The following is a 17,113-nucleotide window of genomic DNA, read 5'->3' as shown; positions in this document are numbered from 1 at the left end:
ATTACATGTTGCAAAGTCAGTAATTACAATTGACCTCCTAATGAATTCACAGCAAAATACGAATCCGCTGATCCTTTGTGGAGGATAACACTATTATAATTAGAGTTCTGCATTCTTCAAAAAAGGATTCTGAGGAAGTACTTCCAAACTCTTGCAACAGAAAACGTCTCTGTTATTTGTGCCAACCCAAAGAAAAGGTGATTTCTTTATGGGATTGATGCCTTTTTCGATTTTTTCAACTTTGTGCACGGTTCCATGAATGAATAGCAGAGAGTTGCTGTGCTCGAGTGAGGCCTGCAGCACTTTTTCTGAATAGTTTTTATACCTGCACAACCATGCTATACATGTTTCTCTGTACAGTCTTACTCTTTGGGAGTAACAAAAGCTGGTTGCCCCAAGTACTCATGAAAACATGTCCTCCTTTTCTAAAATTGTAGCTGGATGAAGAAAGAGCTCAAATTGAGGAAGTTCTGCAAAAAGGTGAGCATTTGTTACAGCAGCTCATGGAAGATAACCGGAGAGAAAAAATCCGCTTGCAGCTCCTCCTCCTTCAGACCAAGCAAAGCAGCGCAAAGGTCAGTGAAAGTAGCCTTGCTGTGCAGTAGATCTATAATGTTATAGACGTGACTTCTTCTTTCTTCCACCTGAAGTCTTACAAACACCTGAAAAATTTCACTCTTGCCTGTGAGATATATAGACTCCACCTTTCTGCCTGTTCCTCTCCACTATCATTATTTATTTACAGGTAATCCCTGACTTATGAGCATAATTGAGTCCAAAATTTATGTCGCTAAGCGACAAATTTGTTAACTGACTTTTGCCCCATTTTATGACTCTTCTTGCCACATTTGTTAAGTGAATCACTGCAGTTGTTAAATTAGTAGCACCGTTGTTAAGACAATCTGGCTTTCCCATTGACTTTGCTTGTAAGTGGGTAGCAAAAGGGGATCACATGATCCCAGGACACTGCAAACATCATAAATATGAACCAATTGCTAAGCATCCAAATTTTGATCACATGACCATGGGGATGCTGCAGTGGTCATAAGTGTGAAAAATGGTCATAAGTCACTTTTTTTTTCAGTGCCGTGGTAACTTTGAACAGTCACTAAATCAACTGTTGTAAGATGATGGCTACCAGTATTAAATTTATATGCTATCCATCTCACTATCTATGTGACTCCGGCACCTTATAATGCAGTAAAAATATAAATATAAGAAGAATTTTAAATATGACTTTAAAATTGCAAGTATTAAATATAGACTAAAAACAAAAGATTTGAGCAAAATGGAAATGGTGTCTTCTATATCACTGCACCAACCATCTCCAAACTGGAGCCTCTCCATCGGGGCCCCAAATCAACCATCAGATAGAGCCAGGTCTTAAGGCCCTTCCAGAAGGCCAGAAGGCTGGGGGCAGATCTCACCTTTGGTGGCAAAGGGCAGGGGCTAGGACCAAAAAGGTTCTTCTCTTAGACCAGAAGTGGGGAACTATGGGCCTTTTATGACTTGAGGTCTTCAACTCCCAGAATTCCTGAGCCAGCTTGGTTCTCCACCCCCATCTTAGAACCTGAATCATTAATTTTATAACCTTTCTTTTTGGGTTGTAGGAGCTTCGGTCATTACAAAGGAGGCAGGTGTTAGAACTTTCACCTTCATTTACTCCATATGAAATGGAAGCAGAGAGTCAATTGCAGTGGTTTAGTGAAACAGATGCAAGTCTTTCTGGACTTCAAGAAGCAGAAGAGAGAGAGAAAACAAAGGTAAATTATTTTTAATATAACTACTCATTTATGTAATATTTCAGTACTGTTGTTCTTAATAATTCCTGCTGTCCATCCCAGTGTTTCCAAACTTGTTCTTCTACATAGATTCATAGGTTGAATCTCAACTTATTTTTTTGACAAGCTGCCAGGCAATTATGACTGTTGAACTCTATCATGTTTAGGTTGCATAAGGATCACTTGGTTTGTGTTGCTCGAAATGTAATAATTTGTTCAAAACTAATGGTTTTAACTCTGTTAAAGGTAATACTGTTCCTCCCCTGAGTAATTAATTTATTCTGGGGAACTAATTCAAACTTATTGCACCACTTGCCTTCTTCAAATCCCATGTACCTTGAATTTAAGAAGTGACTTTTACCACCTTTCCAGGATGAATCCAGGAAGGGTTAGGATTAGAGATAGTTAACAATGAAAATCAAAACTGTGACTGATACAACCTGGTACTATGCTGTACAGCTTATAAGTAATAACTGGTACTTTAAATTTGGCTCAGAAGTCATAGGAACACATTACAGTGACCTCAAGAATCACTGTCTATGTTCTGTCTCCTCACCTCCATCCGAATGATGGCTTAATTAGCCGGCTCTTATCAGCTCTGGCAGCAAAAGAGCCAGCGTCTGCCAAGAGCCTTCGTTAGCTGTCAAGACACTGGTGAGTCACAACCTTCAGCTCTAGTCAATCAGTGGATTTGCCTGATACAAAGAGACACACCAGCTTTTGCTGCCTTTTATACCCTGTGGGGTGTGGCTCCATGACTCAGCACTTCCTAAGCCTGCCCCTCCCCTGCTTCTGTTGTTCTCTTCTCTCCTGCCTACGAAACCTAGGATTCAACCACGCCTGATTGCTGTCAGCTGGGTCTGCAGGCGTGGCCTGGGGGGGTGGGAAGAGTCAGGGGATGGAAGCCTCATTAGTTCTTCCACCTGGCCTGCTTCTGGCTCCTGGAGCTGAGCCAGGGAGGCCTGTGCTTCCGAGGTAAGTCCTGACGGCCCTTCCCCCTCACTGTCCAAGTCACTTTCTGGCAGCAGGCCTGGCTCCAAGTCACTTTCGGGCATGGGGCCAGGTTTGGGGGCTGGAGCCACAACAGTCTAAGTGAACAATTCTTGAACTAACTACATGGATTTTTTGTCTCCCATGAATATGAAATACATTGGCGTATAATATGAAGCAAGAGTAGATTATGAATATTTTCTAAAGCTCATATTTAACTAAACATAAGAAACTAGGAAGTGCCACACTAGATTAGACATGTGACCTCTTCTCCCAGTGGTCAATAAACCCTATAAGGAAGCTTAGTAATTCCTCACAAATGACCTTCAGAGGCACTCCCACAGCGATCAAAGCTCATAGCCACTAATTCCGATATCTTCAATTATTTGGTCAAATGTTCACCCTTATTCTCTCCCAACTGATTATAATGACAGAAAATGAAAAGTCATTCTATGTATATTTGAATTATTGAAAGAGTTTATTAAATTGGCTATCAATATCCTCTCAATAGGTAGGAATCTCTCTTTTAAATCACTATTACAATCAATAATATTTTTCAAATATATCTGACTCATTGGTATAAATTCAATGAGAAAAGAGGTAACTTTTGGCTAGGTTTTTGGTTAATTGAGAGGCTTGCTAAACCTTAATTCTAATTAATTCCTGAAAAGACACACTATTTATACAGGTAATCCTTGATTTACAACAGTTTATTTAGTGATCCATTTGAAGTTACAATGACATTGTGGTTGTTTTTCACACTTACAACCCTTGTAGCATTCCCATGGTTGTGTGATCAAAATTCAGATGCTGGGCAACTGACTCATATTTATGACAGTTGTAGTGTCTCGGGATCATGTGATCCCCTTTTGTGACCTTCTGACAAGCAAAGTCAATGGGGAAGCCAGATTCACTTAACAACCATGTTATTAACTTAAGCAATGATTCATTTAACAACTGTGGCAAGAAAAGTTGTAAAATTGGGCAAAATTCACTTAACAAATGTCTTGCTTAGCAACAAAAATGTTGGGTTCAATTGTAGTCGGAGGTCAAGAACTACCTGTACTATTTTTTGTTTGGAATTTATACCAATGAGAGAGATATTTTTGAAAATATAATTGATTGTACTAGTGATTTAGGAGAGAGATTCCTGCCTACTGAAGATGTTGATTGCTAATTTAAGAAACTCTTACAATAATTCAAACCTATATACAATGACTTTTCATTTTCTGTTTCTAATGGACCCACTTTTTTCAGATTTTTAGTCTGCCATAGGATTTGTTTTACGTTTATTTATATAATGAGACTTGTGGAGCAATAAGTAATTTTTTGGACAGGCTTGTGTATTAAGCAATCTGTCAAATCCTTTTGCATTACTGGTTATGGAGCTTCATAATTAAATTAATCAATCTCTTTATGACTCTTCTGTAACTTGTAAATCTAAAACCAACTGAGGATGAGATGAAGGAATGTTCAAATCTCAAAATGAGTTCTGTGTAATGTAGAATAATAATAGTCTGCTTGGCAGTAGGAGCTATATGCCTTTTCTTTCCACCAGGCTAATAGGAGTTTGGGAAGAGGTGAGTTTGATCTACAGATCATATACTGAATGTTTCTTCCTTCAGTGTCAGTGTTGCTGTACACGTGGCCCACCAGTCATACTAAAATCCTAGAAAACTCTATAACAAACTTCCATATAATGTAAGCTATGATCCTCAAGTATGGTCAAAAAATAATTGGTATTGAGGGATTTGCATAATGGGTGTTTATGGGATGGGAATAAAGGGATCTTTATATTGAGATGTAGTATTTATTGGTGCACAGAAAAAAAAGAACAATTCTTCCAAGAACTATCTACTTTTATCTGCCCTCTGACAATATTTTTTTGGCAGAAAGCATCACTCCACAAGTCCTTTAGTGCAACAGCAGGTGAAGTATTAAACCCACCTTTGTTAGGATTGCTAAGAATTGCTTAATGGAAGGGAAAGAGATTCTTCATTGAGTTGAAGATCAATTACACGAAGTGGGCATTATATATACTTTGCTATTCAATAGTTATAAGTACAAAAATAATGAATCAGATAAAGCCCGAACACTATCCTGATTTCCATTTCCATGAAGACCAGGGAATGTTCTTTACACTTACAGAAATGTAAAGAATTCATCTGTTAAGTTGAAGTATAAGTGAACCCACCCTAAGGTTTAATTTTTATCTTGATATTGCCTAGTTGGAGTTCACACTTTCTCTCTCATCCCCCTCCCCCACTCACTGTTGATTACCCAAACTTTCCTTTCTGTTTCACAGGCATTTTATTTCAAGGGATCTAATAAATTATAGTTTTTCCCTTACATTTTGAATTGAACCTTGACCAGGGGTTTGAGTTTCTCATTAATCTTCCTTGTTTGCCACCTACATTGTGCCAAACAATTGATCAATATTGCAACTGTCTAAGACTATGCTACTGGGGATCTTAATGACCTTCATTCTGGAATGGACTCCAACAGTGTAATTCAGAAAACAAATAAATCACTTTTTGTGTGTCAGGATTTGACTGACCACGTCTTAGAAATGTGCCAATTGGGGATTTTTTTATCTAGTATATTGCCTCTATTTTATCTAGCAACCAGTTCTAGCTAATGTGAACTCCTTGCAGGAAAGGTAGGATGCAATGTTAATTAATAGAAGCAGTAACTCTGTGTCTTGTTGAATGAATGACCTTGTGGGATCATGCTTAGAGCTGTCACCTCCAGTGTTATATTTTCCACAGTAATTAGCCAGATGCCCTTGGAAGCCATAAAGATTAGCATATATTATTTGGATGCCCAGGGGCATGTGCTTGAACCCCCCAAAATGCAATGTATGCGCGGCCCCCACAATGCAACCCACCTCTTCATGTGCATGCTGCCCCCTGCATGTACCCCACCCTGCACATACACCCCACCCCCCCACATGCATGCGCGGCCCCCCTGCATGAGCCCCACCCCCGTGCATGTGTGGCAGAGACCCGAAGACCAGCTGGCTGGTGGGAGGCACATACGCATGCACAACAGAGCTGAACTGGGGTGATGGCTCATGTGCCATCAGAGAGGGCGCTGTGTGCCACCTCTGGCATAGTTGCCGTAGGTTCACCATCACGGCTATAAGGAGATAGGGCCATGCCATGCTGTAGGAGCCATGTTTCAAAGTGTATCATTTGATAGCTAATCCTTTTGTTAGTAGCTATGGCATAGGAGCCCCATAATATTACATCTCCAGTCTGTTCTGATAACCAAAGAATTGATTGACTGGATAGACCACTGATGAATCACAGTGTTGGTGACAGTGGTATGTGATTTGCTTATTTTCAAGTATCATTGAAGTGGCCTGGAAACAGAGGGTGACAATCTCAAAGGTCCTTTTTTCAAGTGACAGCTAGACTTTCCTTTTTTTTCTTTGAAGACATTTTGCTTCTTATCCCAGAAGCTTCTTTAGCTCTGAATTCACAGCTGAAGAAAATTTGGATGAGAAGTGAAACATCTTCAAAGTAAAACAAGAAAATTTTGAAACAGTCATGACCTGGATGACCAAGAATCTCCATAGACAGAGGTGGCAATGTTTTCATTATGTATTTGTCCCCTTGGAAACAATCAAAAGCGCAAAATTGATATAAAAATGGAAATAAAAACTGAACTAACATTTGCTAGCCAAAACTGGGCAGAGTCTGCAAACAGCTTTTGAACTAACAATTTTATTTAAGGCATAAGCTTTAATGAACTGCAACCCATTTCATCTGTCAGAAGCATGAAGTAGCTTGACTGATGTGTTATTTAAGTACCTTGGAATGGGGAGGCAATGGGAAGACAGGATATTTATGCAGATGGAGTTCCTTGGCACAAGTTTAAGCCTTAAATAAAAGTGTTGATCTCCGCAGTGCTACTTTTTTTTGCTATCGCTGATCAATCAAAACTTTCTACATTTGCTAGAGGCTTTCAGGCAGGGGCAGGATTGATATTTGGAATTGCATGCAAAGCATGGTATGCTTTGAACAATGCATACCAAAAGTATATTGATCAATGAGTTTTCATTAGCTTCATTTTGAAAATGTAATATTTTAATAAAATGAAATGAAATGCAAGACTTATTAAAAAGGCATTTGGTGAATGTTTTGGTTTTCCTTATGCAATCATATTGTTACGTATTTAAATGAGAATGGACCCTCACTTATTTGATAATGTTGAGAACATTTGTGAAATGTATTTAGTTTAATTTTTATATCAATTTATTAGACTATATAACTTAAGCAAATCCACTGATTTCAATAGCAGTATTTCCAAATAGTGTTCTTTTGGGATCTAAATAATAGGCTTTATGCATAAGAGCTTATGCACGCCCCTTACAGACCTCTTAGGAATGGGGTGAGGTCAATAGTAGACAGTTTTTGGTTGAAGCTTTGGGGATTTTGGGAAGAGACCACAGAGTCAGGTAGTATATTCCAAGTATTAACAACTCTGTTACTAAAATCATATTTTCTGCAATCAAGATTGGAGCAGTTCACATTAAGCTTAAATCTATTGTGTGCTCATGTATTGTTGCAATTGAAGCTGATGTAGTCTTTGACAGGAAGGACATTGTAATAGATGATTCTATGAGTTAAACTCAGGTCATGTCGAAGGCGGTGGAGTTCTAAATTTTCTAAACCCAGGATTTCAAGTCTGGTGGCATAAGGTATTTTGTTGTATTCAGAGGAGCGGAGAACTCTTCTTGTAAAATATTTCTGGACATGTTCAATTGTATTGATGTCAGAAATGTGGTATGGGTTCCAGACAGTCGAGCTGTATTCAAGAATTGGTTTAGCAAATGTTTTATATGCTCTGGTTAGTAGTGTAGTGTTTTTGGAGAAGAAGCTACGCAAGATTAGGTTTACAACTCTTAAAGCCCTTTTTGCGATGTAGTTGCAGTGGGCTTTGGCACTTAGATCATTTGATATGAAAACTCCAAGGTCTTTAACAGGGTGGGGGTCATCTGTAAGGTAATGTCCATCAAGCTTGTACTTAGTGTTTAGGTTCTTTTTTCCAATGTGTAAGACTGAGCATTTGCTGGTTGAGATTTGGAGTTGCCAAGTTTTAGACCATTCAGACACAAAGTCAAGGTCTTTTTGAAGGGTAGCTGTATTGTTGGTGGTGTTAAATAGTTTGACATCGTCAGCAAAGAGAACACAATTACTTTTAATATGGTCAAAGAGATCATTAATGTATAATATGAAGAGTGTTGGTCCAAGAACGCTGCCTTGGGAACGCCGCTTTTGACAGGAACAGGATTTGATAGAGCATTGCCAATTTGTTGTCTGTTTGACAGGAAGGCTGTTATCCAATTGTGGAAGGGTCCTGAGATGCCGTAGGATTTTAGTTTTAGGAGAAGTTTATCGTGTAAACTTTTGAAAGTTTACATGTTTATCATGTAAACTTTTGAAAGTTAAGCAAAAGGATAAGAGGAATTAATTCATGAGAACACCTGATTTAGTCCCAGTGGAATAAGGAACAAGGAACTTCCTTGTAATTATAATATAGCATCATCTGAAGAATTATTTAATTAAAATAGCAGTAAATCTTAAGGTTAGAATATAATGGAAATGCAAATAAATGAACCTTTCTGGTATTTTTATAAAGAGGTTAGTTTTAAAGAATTAGTTAACTGACGTTTATTTTGCTTTAGGCAACTCCACAAAGAATTCAAGGATCTCAGTCATCAATGACCAGGGAATCTCCATTCCCTGCAGAATACCTGGTTGAAATTAACAAGATTTTGCTGATTATAGCTGATGCTGAGCTCTTGCTAAATGCTCCAGAACTTCATTCAGCAATCTATGAAGACTTTTCTACTCAAGAAGATTCATTAAAGGTACTAGAACCTGAAATATAATATTACAATTCAAAATACAAAAGAGCATTAACATTCTTCTTAATAAATGTTTTAACTCTGGGGCATGGCAGTACATCTCAAGATGCTTTTTGACTCAAAAAAATCAGGTTCTGTCTTGGATATGTCTTGATTTATAGGCACCTGGGTCTAATTTTTCTAGAATCATCACCAATCCTATCATGTGTTAGATTCAGGACATATAAAATAATTCATTTAATAAACTAAACACTGGGTCATTTTAAAAAGCAGTGTAAAAGTTTGAAAAAGAATGGGAAGAAATTAGATAAAGACCATTGTGAAGTATGTTATTAAACAAACAAAATTCGATCAAACAAAATTCACACATGCTTTTATAGATATACACATACTTCATAAGGGCTCATATTCTATAAGGCGAAGATTGCACTTACTGGATTTTTCCAGTTCATTCCTTATTTCTTATTTATTTGTTAAATTTATTTACTGCTCATCTCGCCATTGGGCTATTCTGGATGGCTTACAGTAATAAAATAGAAAACGATTACCGTTATGTATTATGTATGTAGTATTAGATACATATTATATTATGTATTCTCTAATCTTAGAGACATGGTTTGGCTTACAAAGTCACTTAGGCCATCATTGTTTTTGTTTCTTGAGCAAGCCTTAATGGTGTAGTTTCTTATAATGTTGAGCTGTAATGGATGGCTTCAGACATCATGCTGAGCCAAAAGTAAACCGTTTACGACTTACATGTGTGCATCATTCTAAGCCATGAGCCAAATGATGAAAGATGTAAATATACATATATACTGAAGTTTGTTGCCATCTAATCAGGCTCTATTTTTCCAGCTGGCAGTTATCTTTGAGGGGATGCTAATCCTGTTTGGTATTTTTGTTTTACTGTATTACAGAACATAAAAGATATGTTGGATAAATTAGAGGATCAGATTGCAGTTATTCATGAAAAGCAACCTGATATTATATTAGAGGCATCTGGACCTGAAGCTGTTCAAATAGAAGATTCACTAACCCAGCTTAATGCAGAATGGGATCGAATTAACAGAATGTACAATGACCGCAAGTGGTAAGTAAAAGGACTGCCTATATTTTGTACTTACCATTTTTCGCCAAGAAAATGTGATGAGTTAGGCAGAGAAGAGAATAAATCAGGTAATAGCTGTTTTGTAGCTCTACTGTCCCTACAGTATAAACCATCTGTGCTACGTTTGGATATATAAACAGAGTAACATTTTAAAGCATTATTTATAAAATATTGTTTATTTGCCAAAGTTGCTTAGCAAAGGACTATGCAAACTAGCAGGCAGGCAACCAAGAAATGTTAATTCAGGTGGCGCGAGGAAACTATATATTAAATTTAAAATGAAAATTAAAGTGGCATCATCATGTTCTTAACTTTATGAATAATGTGGAATGGAAAAAAACTTGACTCTTTTGTTCTCAATCTCTTTTTCTCTGGAAATTACAAAGCAAACCAGTTGCTGCATTTTAGACATTTCTCTCTGTTTCTTTTAGTGTTTGCTGTTTTTTTTAAAGAGAATTTCTAGCCAGCTGAGGCCTCTGTTTAATAGCATTTCTGTTAAAGTCACAAGAATGTGAGCCAATTAATTCATGAGAACATAGGAATCCGCACAAACATTATGTACACACTTTTCCTTGCATTTTCAATCTTGTTCCCTATAGTTTTAAAGGCTGCACCTCTAGAATCGCATCAGTCCCTAGCATCATCATTTGAACTTGTTTTCGAAAACAGTTTTGTACCATATCACGTTTGCTTTTCGTGCACTGCAGGCATTAGAAAAAAAAATTCTTCCTTGGTATTTGCAGACATCTGTGGCGGGACTATATTTGAAGCCCCATCTTTCATTTAAAAACTCAAATGATCTTATTAAATTAACAATGAAGTAGGCAAATCTTCCCATTTTAAAAGAAAAATTAAACTTCATAGTCAATTGGTAAAATAGAACAAGCAGATTTCCTAGCTGATTCATTGCAGGATAAGACAGTTCTTGAATCTCATAAATAATGTATCTTATTTTGCATTGTACTTAAAAGTAAGTAGGCTTCTTTAAAACCAAGACTTTAAAGCCAAGACTGGTATGAATAAGTCTTCTGTAATATGGAAGAATTTTCCTGTCAACCTGGGATACAAAAACAATTTGGTTCAATTGTAACTATACCTCACAACTGGGAATAAAAATATATCTCTAAATAATGACATAGTAAACATAGTTTTCTGTGTCATTATTTAGAGCAGGGGTCCAAAGCTGGCTGAGGAACTCTGGGAGTGAAGTCCACAAGTCTTAAAGGGACCAAGGTTGGAGACCCCTGATTTAGAGATATATTTTTAAATGCCCTCCTATTTTTCCTCATTAGGAAGATTTTGCTGCAGATTTTGTTGAGGAAAAATACTTTTTTTTCAGCTGTAATGACCTGAAAATTGTAATGTCTTCCTTTCACCCATGGAGCAAAGCTGGCTGAGGAACTCTGGGAGTTGAAGTCCACAAGTCCACAAGTCTTGAAGGGACCAAGGTTGGAGTCCCCTGGAGTAAATATTGGAGTTGTTATGCTCGCAATCTTACCATCTTCACTAGCTTTCCCAGAAATTCTTAGGAAGGAAAGGCCTTCCCCCAAATGAAAAAGGAAAGCATCCAAGTGCTGAAGCAGTTCCTGCTGATGGTTGGTTGAGCAGTACACCTAACAGAAAATAATAGGAAGAAGAAGAGGAAAAACAACTTTATATTTTCTAATAGGTTAGAGCAGTGGTAGTCAACCTGGTCCCTACCGCCCACTAGTGGGCGTTCCAGCTTTCATGGTGGGCGGTAGGGGTTTTGTCCGATACTGAAGCACTTTTCTTTTTTTTAAATTAAATTGACTTTAAAAATTTTTTTCATAGCATTATTTAAAAACATTTTCATTAGGTTTTCATAAAATTTCCCGTGACAATTTAAATTTCTGAAAATATACTATTTGTATCGCCCATGCATAAGTTTAGTTCACGTTACGTAGGTGAAACTAAATGGTGCTATAGTGCGACCGCAAACAAAAGAGCCTCATTCCAGAATAACTTGCATATCTCCCCCACCACCACCCAGCTGTAACAGACAAGCAGAGCTGGTAGTCGGCGTCCCCACCTCCCAAACCCAATCCACGATGCGCGAGAGGCATGCACAGACAACGATACATGGCACATTACTGTGGAACCGGGGGTGGTTAAAATTTTTTATTACTAACAGAGATACAAAAGTGGGCAGTAGGTATAAAAAGGTTGACTACCCCTGGGTTAGATGAAAAGCTGTAGTGGAAATATCTAAATAGCTTGCCTTATCAGGTAGCACTGAGAAGAATATTTTTTTTAGATCCTATGGAGACTGGTGAAGTGTCTGTTGGCTTCAGTCATGGGCACTTATCTTTAATATTGCTTCCTGGAAAAGACTGATAGAAGACACACTGAAACATTCTGTTGATTGGCATACTTGGCGTAGTGGAAGGCTTACTCTTTGAAGAAGGATATTATCTGTTCTTGGTGCTTATTGGGATCATCATCTAGTTTTAGCTTGTTACTCTTTGCTTGTAAATCTGGAAAATTGCCTCAGTGACCTTAAGAAGTTTATGTTTCATGTTTGGCTTCCACTTGGAAAAGTGTGCTACATAAATATTCATACACTCACATATTCAGTAACTTAGTTTCCTCTGAAATTTGGCTATAGGAGGAATGAACAAGGGTCAACTGTATGGCTAAGTTTGTAAAATTGATTCCCCACCCCCACCCCGAGTTCCAGTTTGCAGAACTAGTTTATTATGATTCATGTGTCCCAGAGTTAGTTGGTCTGAATACATTTGCTTCAAAGTAGACAAACTGATTTTAAATAGGAATTAAAATTTGTAAGTTGCCTGTACGTTTATGCACCCTCTTTCTGTTTCTTTATGAGTTTGAAATGATAGAAATTATAAACTGATGGATCAAAAGTGTGAATAGTGCTTCCTTTAAATAACTTCGTTTTCAACACAAATAAGCCAAAATAAACTATCTGCCTGCATCTGTTGTCTTCTACATATGCACACACACACTCACTTCCTATATATTCTATTTTGCAGCCTTACCGTGTATGTATTCTGTAGTGCAAAATTATCTTGTTTTACTCCTGAAATATCTTTCACATTTTTCTCCTGTTCTTCTTATTCCATTTAGTAGTTTTGATAAGTCTATAGAGGAGTGGAGACAGTTCCATTGTGATCTAAATGATCTCTCACAGTGGCTAACAGAAGCAGAAGGGTTGCTGGCTGAAGCCCACACTCCAGATGGCAGCCTGAATATAGAAAAAGCCAGGATACACCAGCAGGTAACTGATTACTGTGTATTAAACCCAGCACTCTAGTTAGAGCCTTTAATTCTACTGTTGTTACAGAAGAAAGTGGCAATTGTCAGGTTTTGTAATGTTGTCAGCTAGGACAAAGCATTTAAAAGACCGCTTTGCAAAGGGCATTGGTGCTGCCTTCAAAGCCCAGTGCGGTTGCTTCAAAGGTTTGTGCATATATTACGCTGATAACACTTCTGTTGAGTCTGCCAGTAAATCAAAGGGGCCACCGTTGTGCTGCAAAGGTTGTGCCATCGCATTTTGCCTGAATGGATTGCTTAGCCCTATTAAAACTTATAAAGTCTACCTACCTTACATGAATTGTATCAAGAAATTATTCGCATAGCTTCCAGTGATGCTGATGAAACAAATATAGTGAATTAAAAAAAGGAAAGAAGCAGTGCTTTCATTTCATTTGGAGAGGGATGGTCTATTAAACACACTTACTAGGATTTTAGTCCTGTTGTTCTTAGAGCAGGCATTAAATCTGCTGCTGAGAATGTCTTGCTCCTAGTATCTTTTCTACTCAAATGAAGCTTAGAACAGGACCTTTATTTTGCAGAGGTTAAGTCTGTGTGTGAATGAGAGGGGGAGTGCATTTGTGGTAGAGGAGAAGGTCTTTGCAATATTAGAAACTTAAATGTAGTCACTGAGAATATTGAAGAGAAGATACAGCAGGGGTGTCAAACTCACAGCCCGCGGGCTGGATGTGTCACACGCTGGCCACCCCCACCCCCATTTTAGCAAAGGGGAAAAAAGTCATGATATGTCACATGATGACAATGTGAGTTGTGAGTTTGACACCCCTGAGATGCAGTATGTTGAGCAAGGCTTAGATGCAAATAGGCAGCTCTTTGCAGAAAGAGATACATGGGGCCCAAACTAATGGTCGTTACTAGTAGTAGATAATACTTCTCATTTTTTTTTAAAAAAAGCAGTCCCACATAAATCAGGAAAAAGGTGGTCAAGTCCAGATGCATGAACAGCAGTTGTCACGAATCCATCTTCTTGCAGCGGAGGTAACATCTGATATAGATATTCTGGGTGGAAACTGAAACCGCTACCTATATATGCATTTCCAACAGGAACTTGAAGAGGGAATCGGCAGCCATAAGCTCGTTTTCTCAACATTGAATAGAACAGGAGAGGAAATAATCCAGAAACTCTCCAATACAGATGGAAACTTCCTGAAAGAAAAACTAGCTGGGCTGTATAAACGCTGGAAAAACATCAATGCTGAAATCATGGAAAGGCAACAGAGGTAAGTGTTGGATTTGAGGCTATCTTAGTAGCAGCAGAGATAAATTCTTTTAAAATTTGGAGATGCCATTGTGGACTTTCACCAAGAGAAACTTCTCGTATCTTTATTCTAAAAGGTTTCCTAAGGTGGTTCCCTAAAACAGCTTTGTAGCTGTTACTACAGTATGCACTCTCCAGAATCACTCTGTGAAGGAGATCGGTGGTTTCTAAATGTGATTTATTTAAATAAATATATAGCGTAGCATAGGAAGTGTATCATATACAGTATATATCATATCATATATCTCATATCTCATAGATTTGTGATACATTAATAGTCTATATAATGTATAACATGCATTTGTTTTATATTTTCTATGCTCCGGAATCTGAATTAATTGTTAACTTACATGATTTTTTTGGTTTACTTTGGTGTTTCAATTGAAGAGAAATATTCTGAAATTGCATTTTATTAATCACTGTTGGTGGTTAATAAGTTTGAAGAAGTCTTTTATGTAAAATGAACAAAATCCAACTAAAAACAGATTTTGCATTAACATAAAATGTTAATGCAAGTATACTGGAAAACTATTTCCTCCTCAAAACCTAAATGATACCTGCTATAAAGTCCAATTTACCTCACAGGATATTGTTGCGGGGAAAATAGGAAGAGGAAGAAATATTAGGTATGCTCACTTCACTGAGTTATTTATAAAAATATTAAAGGCAGGATGAAAAAAGCAATGAGTCAATTCATTGAATTTTTTTATCAGGAAATTAAGACAATGTTTTCATAAGACCAGAAAGTATTGCAAAGAAAAAAGTATTTTAAAGACTTAAGGCCTACATTTGAGGACTTTTTTTGTATGAAATCACCTTTCTGGATAGGACACGGAATCAAGTTATGAAATTTGCATCATTAGGCATATATTCAGTCTTGTTTTTAATATTGTACTGTATCCTTTCTAGGCCGCTTAGTAAGTTATAGAAGGACTATTTTGCTTTCATATCTATTTCAATATTTATAGTAATTTTGTTTTATATTCCATCTTGGGGTTTTTGATTCAGACTGAAAGGAAAAAATCAGCAATTAATAGACTTCACAAGAAAACTAGAAGAAATTAGTTGCTGGATGGAAAATGTAGAAAATTCCCTGGATGAGAAACCTGCAATCAGTCATGAAGAGAATTTACAAGAATTAATGGCAAGTAACATTAAAAAAAATATTAAGCATTTATTTATGGCATCGTGTTTCTTTTTGTTGTTGTTGGATAATATGTGTCTGTTGGTGTACCTCTGGATAATCTATAAATTTCATACATAAACATGATTTCCATATACTTGCTAAACTATATATTTTTCTATTTTAGCTTAATGTCATGTGTTATGATTAATAAAATTATGGTTTATTTTGTAATTTGTTCACGATACTAAATATTGGTTGATTATGTTTTTACAGCCATAGAACCTGGAATTTGCTTCAAAATAAATTGGATTTTTGTCATCTAAACCATTTAATGTTTTTTTGTGTGTGTTTTTAGAATTTGAAGCATATAACTGCCCTGATTATAAGAACCAATTTTTAATGAATGAGTGACACTGTCTTTACTCATTTAGGGTCTGATTAAGGAAATGGATATACAAGGAGAGAAACTTAAGTGGCTAAATAGAAAAGAAGCAGAGGTACTTTCAAATACAAGCATTGGGCCTCAGGAAAGAGACAATATTTCTAATAGACTGAAGACTCTGAATATTAAATGGAAGAAGGTATACATTTTAATCTGTGTGGGTTAAATATGTTCCTTTAGTTGTGTTCATGCAAGATAGTTGTGACTATGGGACAGAACTGAATAACTTACTTGATAAAGTTAGTGTTAAAATTCTTAGTAAATTTTTCATTGTTTTAAATTTACATGATTTTCTTCTGTGTACACCAAGCACCATGTATATGTTCAGCTATCTTTGAAAATAACTTATTGTATTGTATTATTGTATATTTCCACAGTGTTCAGTTTTTATATTAAGTTTCTTCATTAAGTTGTTCTTGGAAGTTCAGCTGAAATTTCAGTTCCCAAAGCCTTCCTTCTCTCCTTCCAACAACTGTTCAGAGCCGCACACACAAAACTTTGGCATTGCTGTAGGACTGAATATTTCTCTAGTTCCCTTGCAGGAAAAATGAAAACCTAACAGGGAAAGAAAAAAAGGCTCTGAAGTAGGCATCATCTGGTAGGCAGCTTTGCTGCTTATGAAGTATCTTTTTATTAGTGCGAGCACTGAGACAAATAAATCTCACCTGCATTTTGAAGTAGTATTGCAATGTATTTATTTTATTCAATTTAACACTGCCCAATGTGTTAATGACTCTAGGTCAGGCCTGTCAAACTGGCGGCCTGCGGGCTGGAGGCATCATGCACAGGCCACGCCCACCCCAGCTCTGCAAAGGCAAAAACCATCGCAATACGTCACGTGACGCAATCGAGTTTGACACACATGCTCTAGGTGGTTCACAAGAAAACAGCAGGATTATATTATAAGGCTTTTCTGCCTGTTTTTTTCCATTTTGGGAGATGTTCTTGTTGAAAGTCATTCATTTCATCACACTGTTGAATAATGTAAAAGTTCCTAAGCTCATGTAATGTAACGAATGATCAGTGCCCAAAAATATATCCTAGAAGAATACTTTAACATATGGTGTAGTAAGCTTAGAGGGGAAGGAAGATTGAAGCAGATATGAGCATTGCTAGGATACAGTATTTATGGTTTTGGTGGAGGATTCAGAAAATCCAGATTCTAGTCTACTCACAGCTGTAGAAGCTCACAGAGTGATTTCTGATTAATCATTCTCA

General features: G+C 37.1%; 1 protein-coding gene across 4 annotated transcripts in view; it reads left to right on the top strand.

The window, feature by feature from the left end:
- Positions 1-17,113, top strand: part of UTRN (utrophin) — a 429,397-nt gene that overhangs the window by 153,067 nt on the left and 259,217 nt on the right. For 3 of the 4 annotated variants that reach the window (XM_058170259.1, XM_058170245.1, XM_058170270.1), the window contains exons 39-46: positions 438-575; positions 1,611-1,763; positions 8,464-8,649; positions 9,564-9,736; positions 12,863-13,013; positions 14,114-14,289; positions 15,336-15,471; positions 15,885-16,034. In XM_058170259.1, the coding sequence (XP_058026242.1) occupies positions 438-575; positions 1,611-1,763; positions 8,464-8,649; positions 9,564-9,736; positions 12,863-13,013; positions 14,114-14,289; positions 15,336-15,471; positions 15,885-16,034 (1,263 nt within the window). The remainder of the gene's footprint in view (positions 1-437; positions 576-1,610; positions 1,764-8,463; positions 8,650-9,563; positions 9,737-12,862; positions 13,014-14,113; positions 14,290-15,335; positions 15,472-15,884; positions 16,035-17,113) is intronic. The other variant, XM_058170253.1, reaches the window with a different exon arrangement.

The sequence above is a fragment of the Ahaetulla prasina genome, chromosome 1, assembly GCF_028640845.1.
Source record: "Ahaetulla prasina isolate Xishuangbanna chromosome 1, ASM2864084v1, whole genome shotgun sequence".
Lineage (NCBI taxonomy): Eukaryota > Metazoa > Chordata > Lepidosauria > Squamata > Colubridae > Ahaetulla > Ahaetulla prasina.
This window is presented reverse-complemented; position numbering and strand designations above follow the sequence as displayed.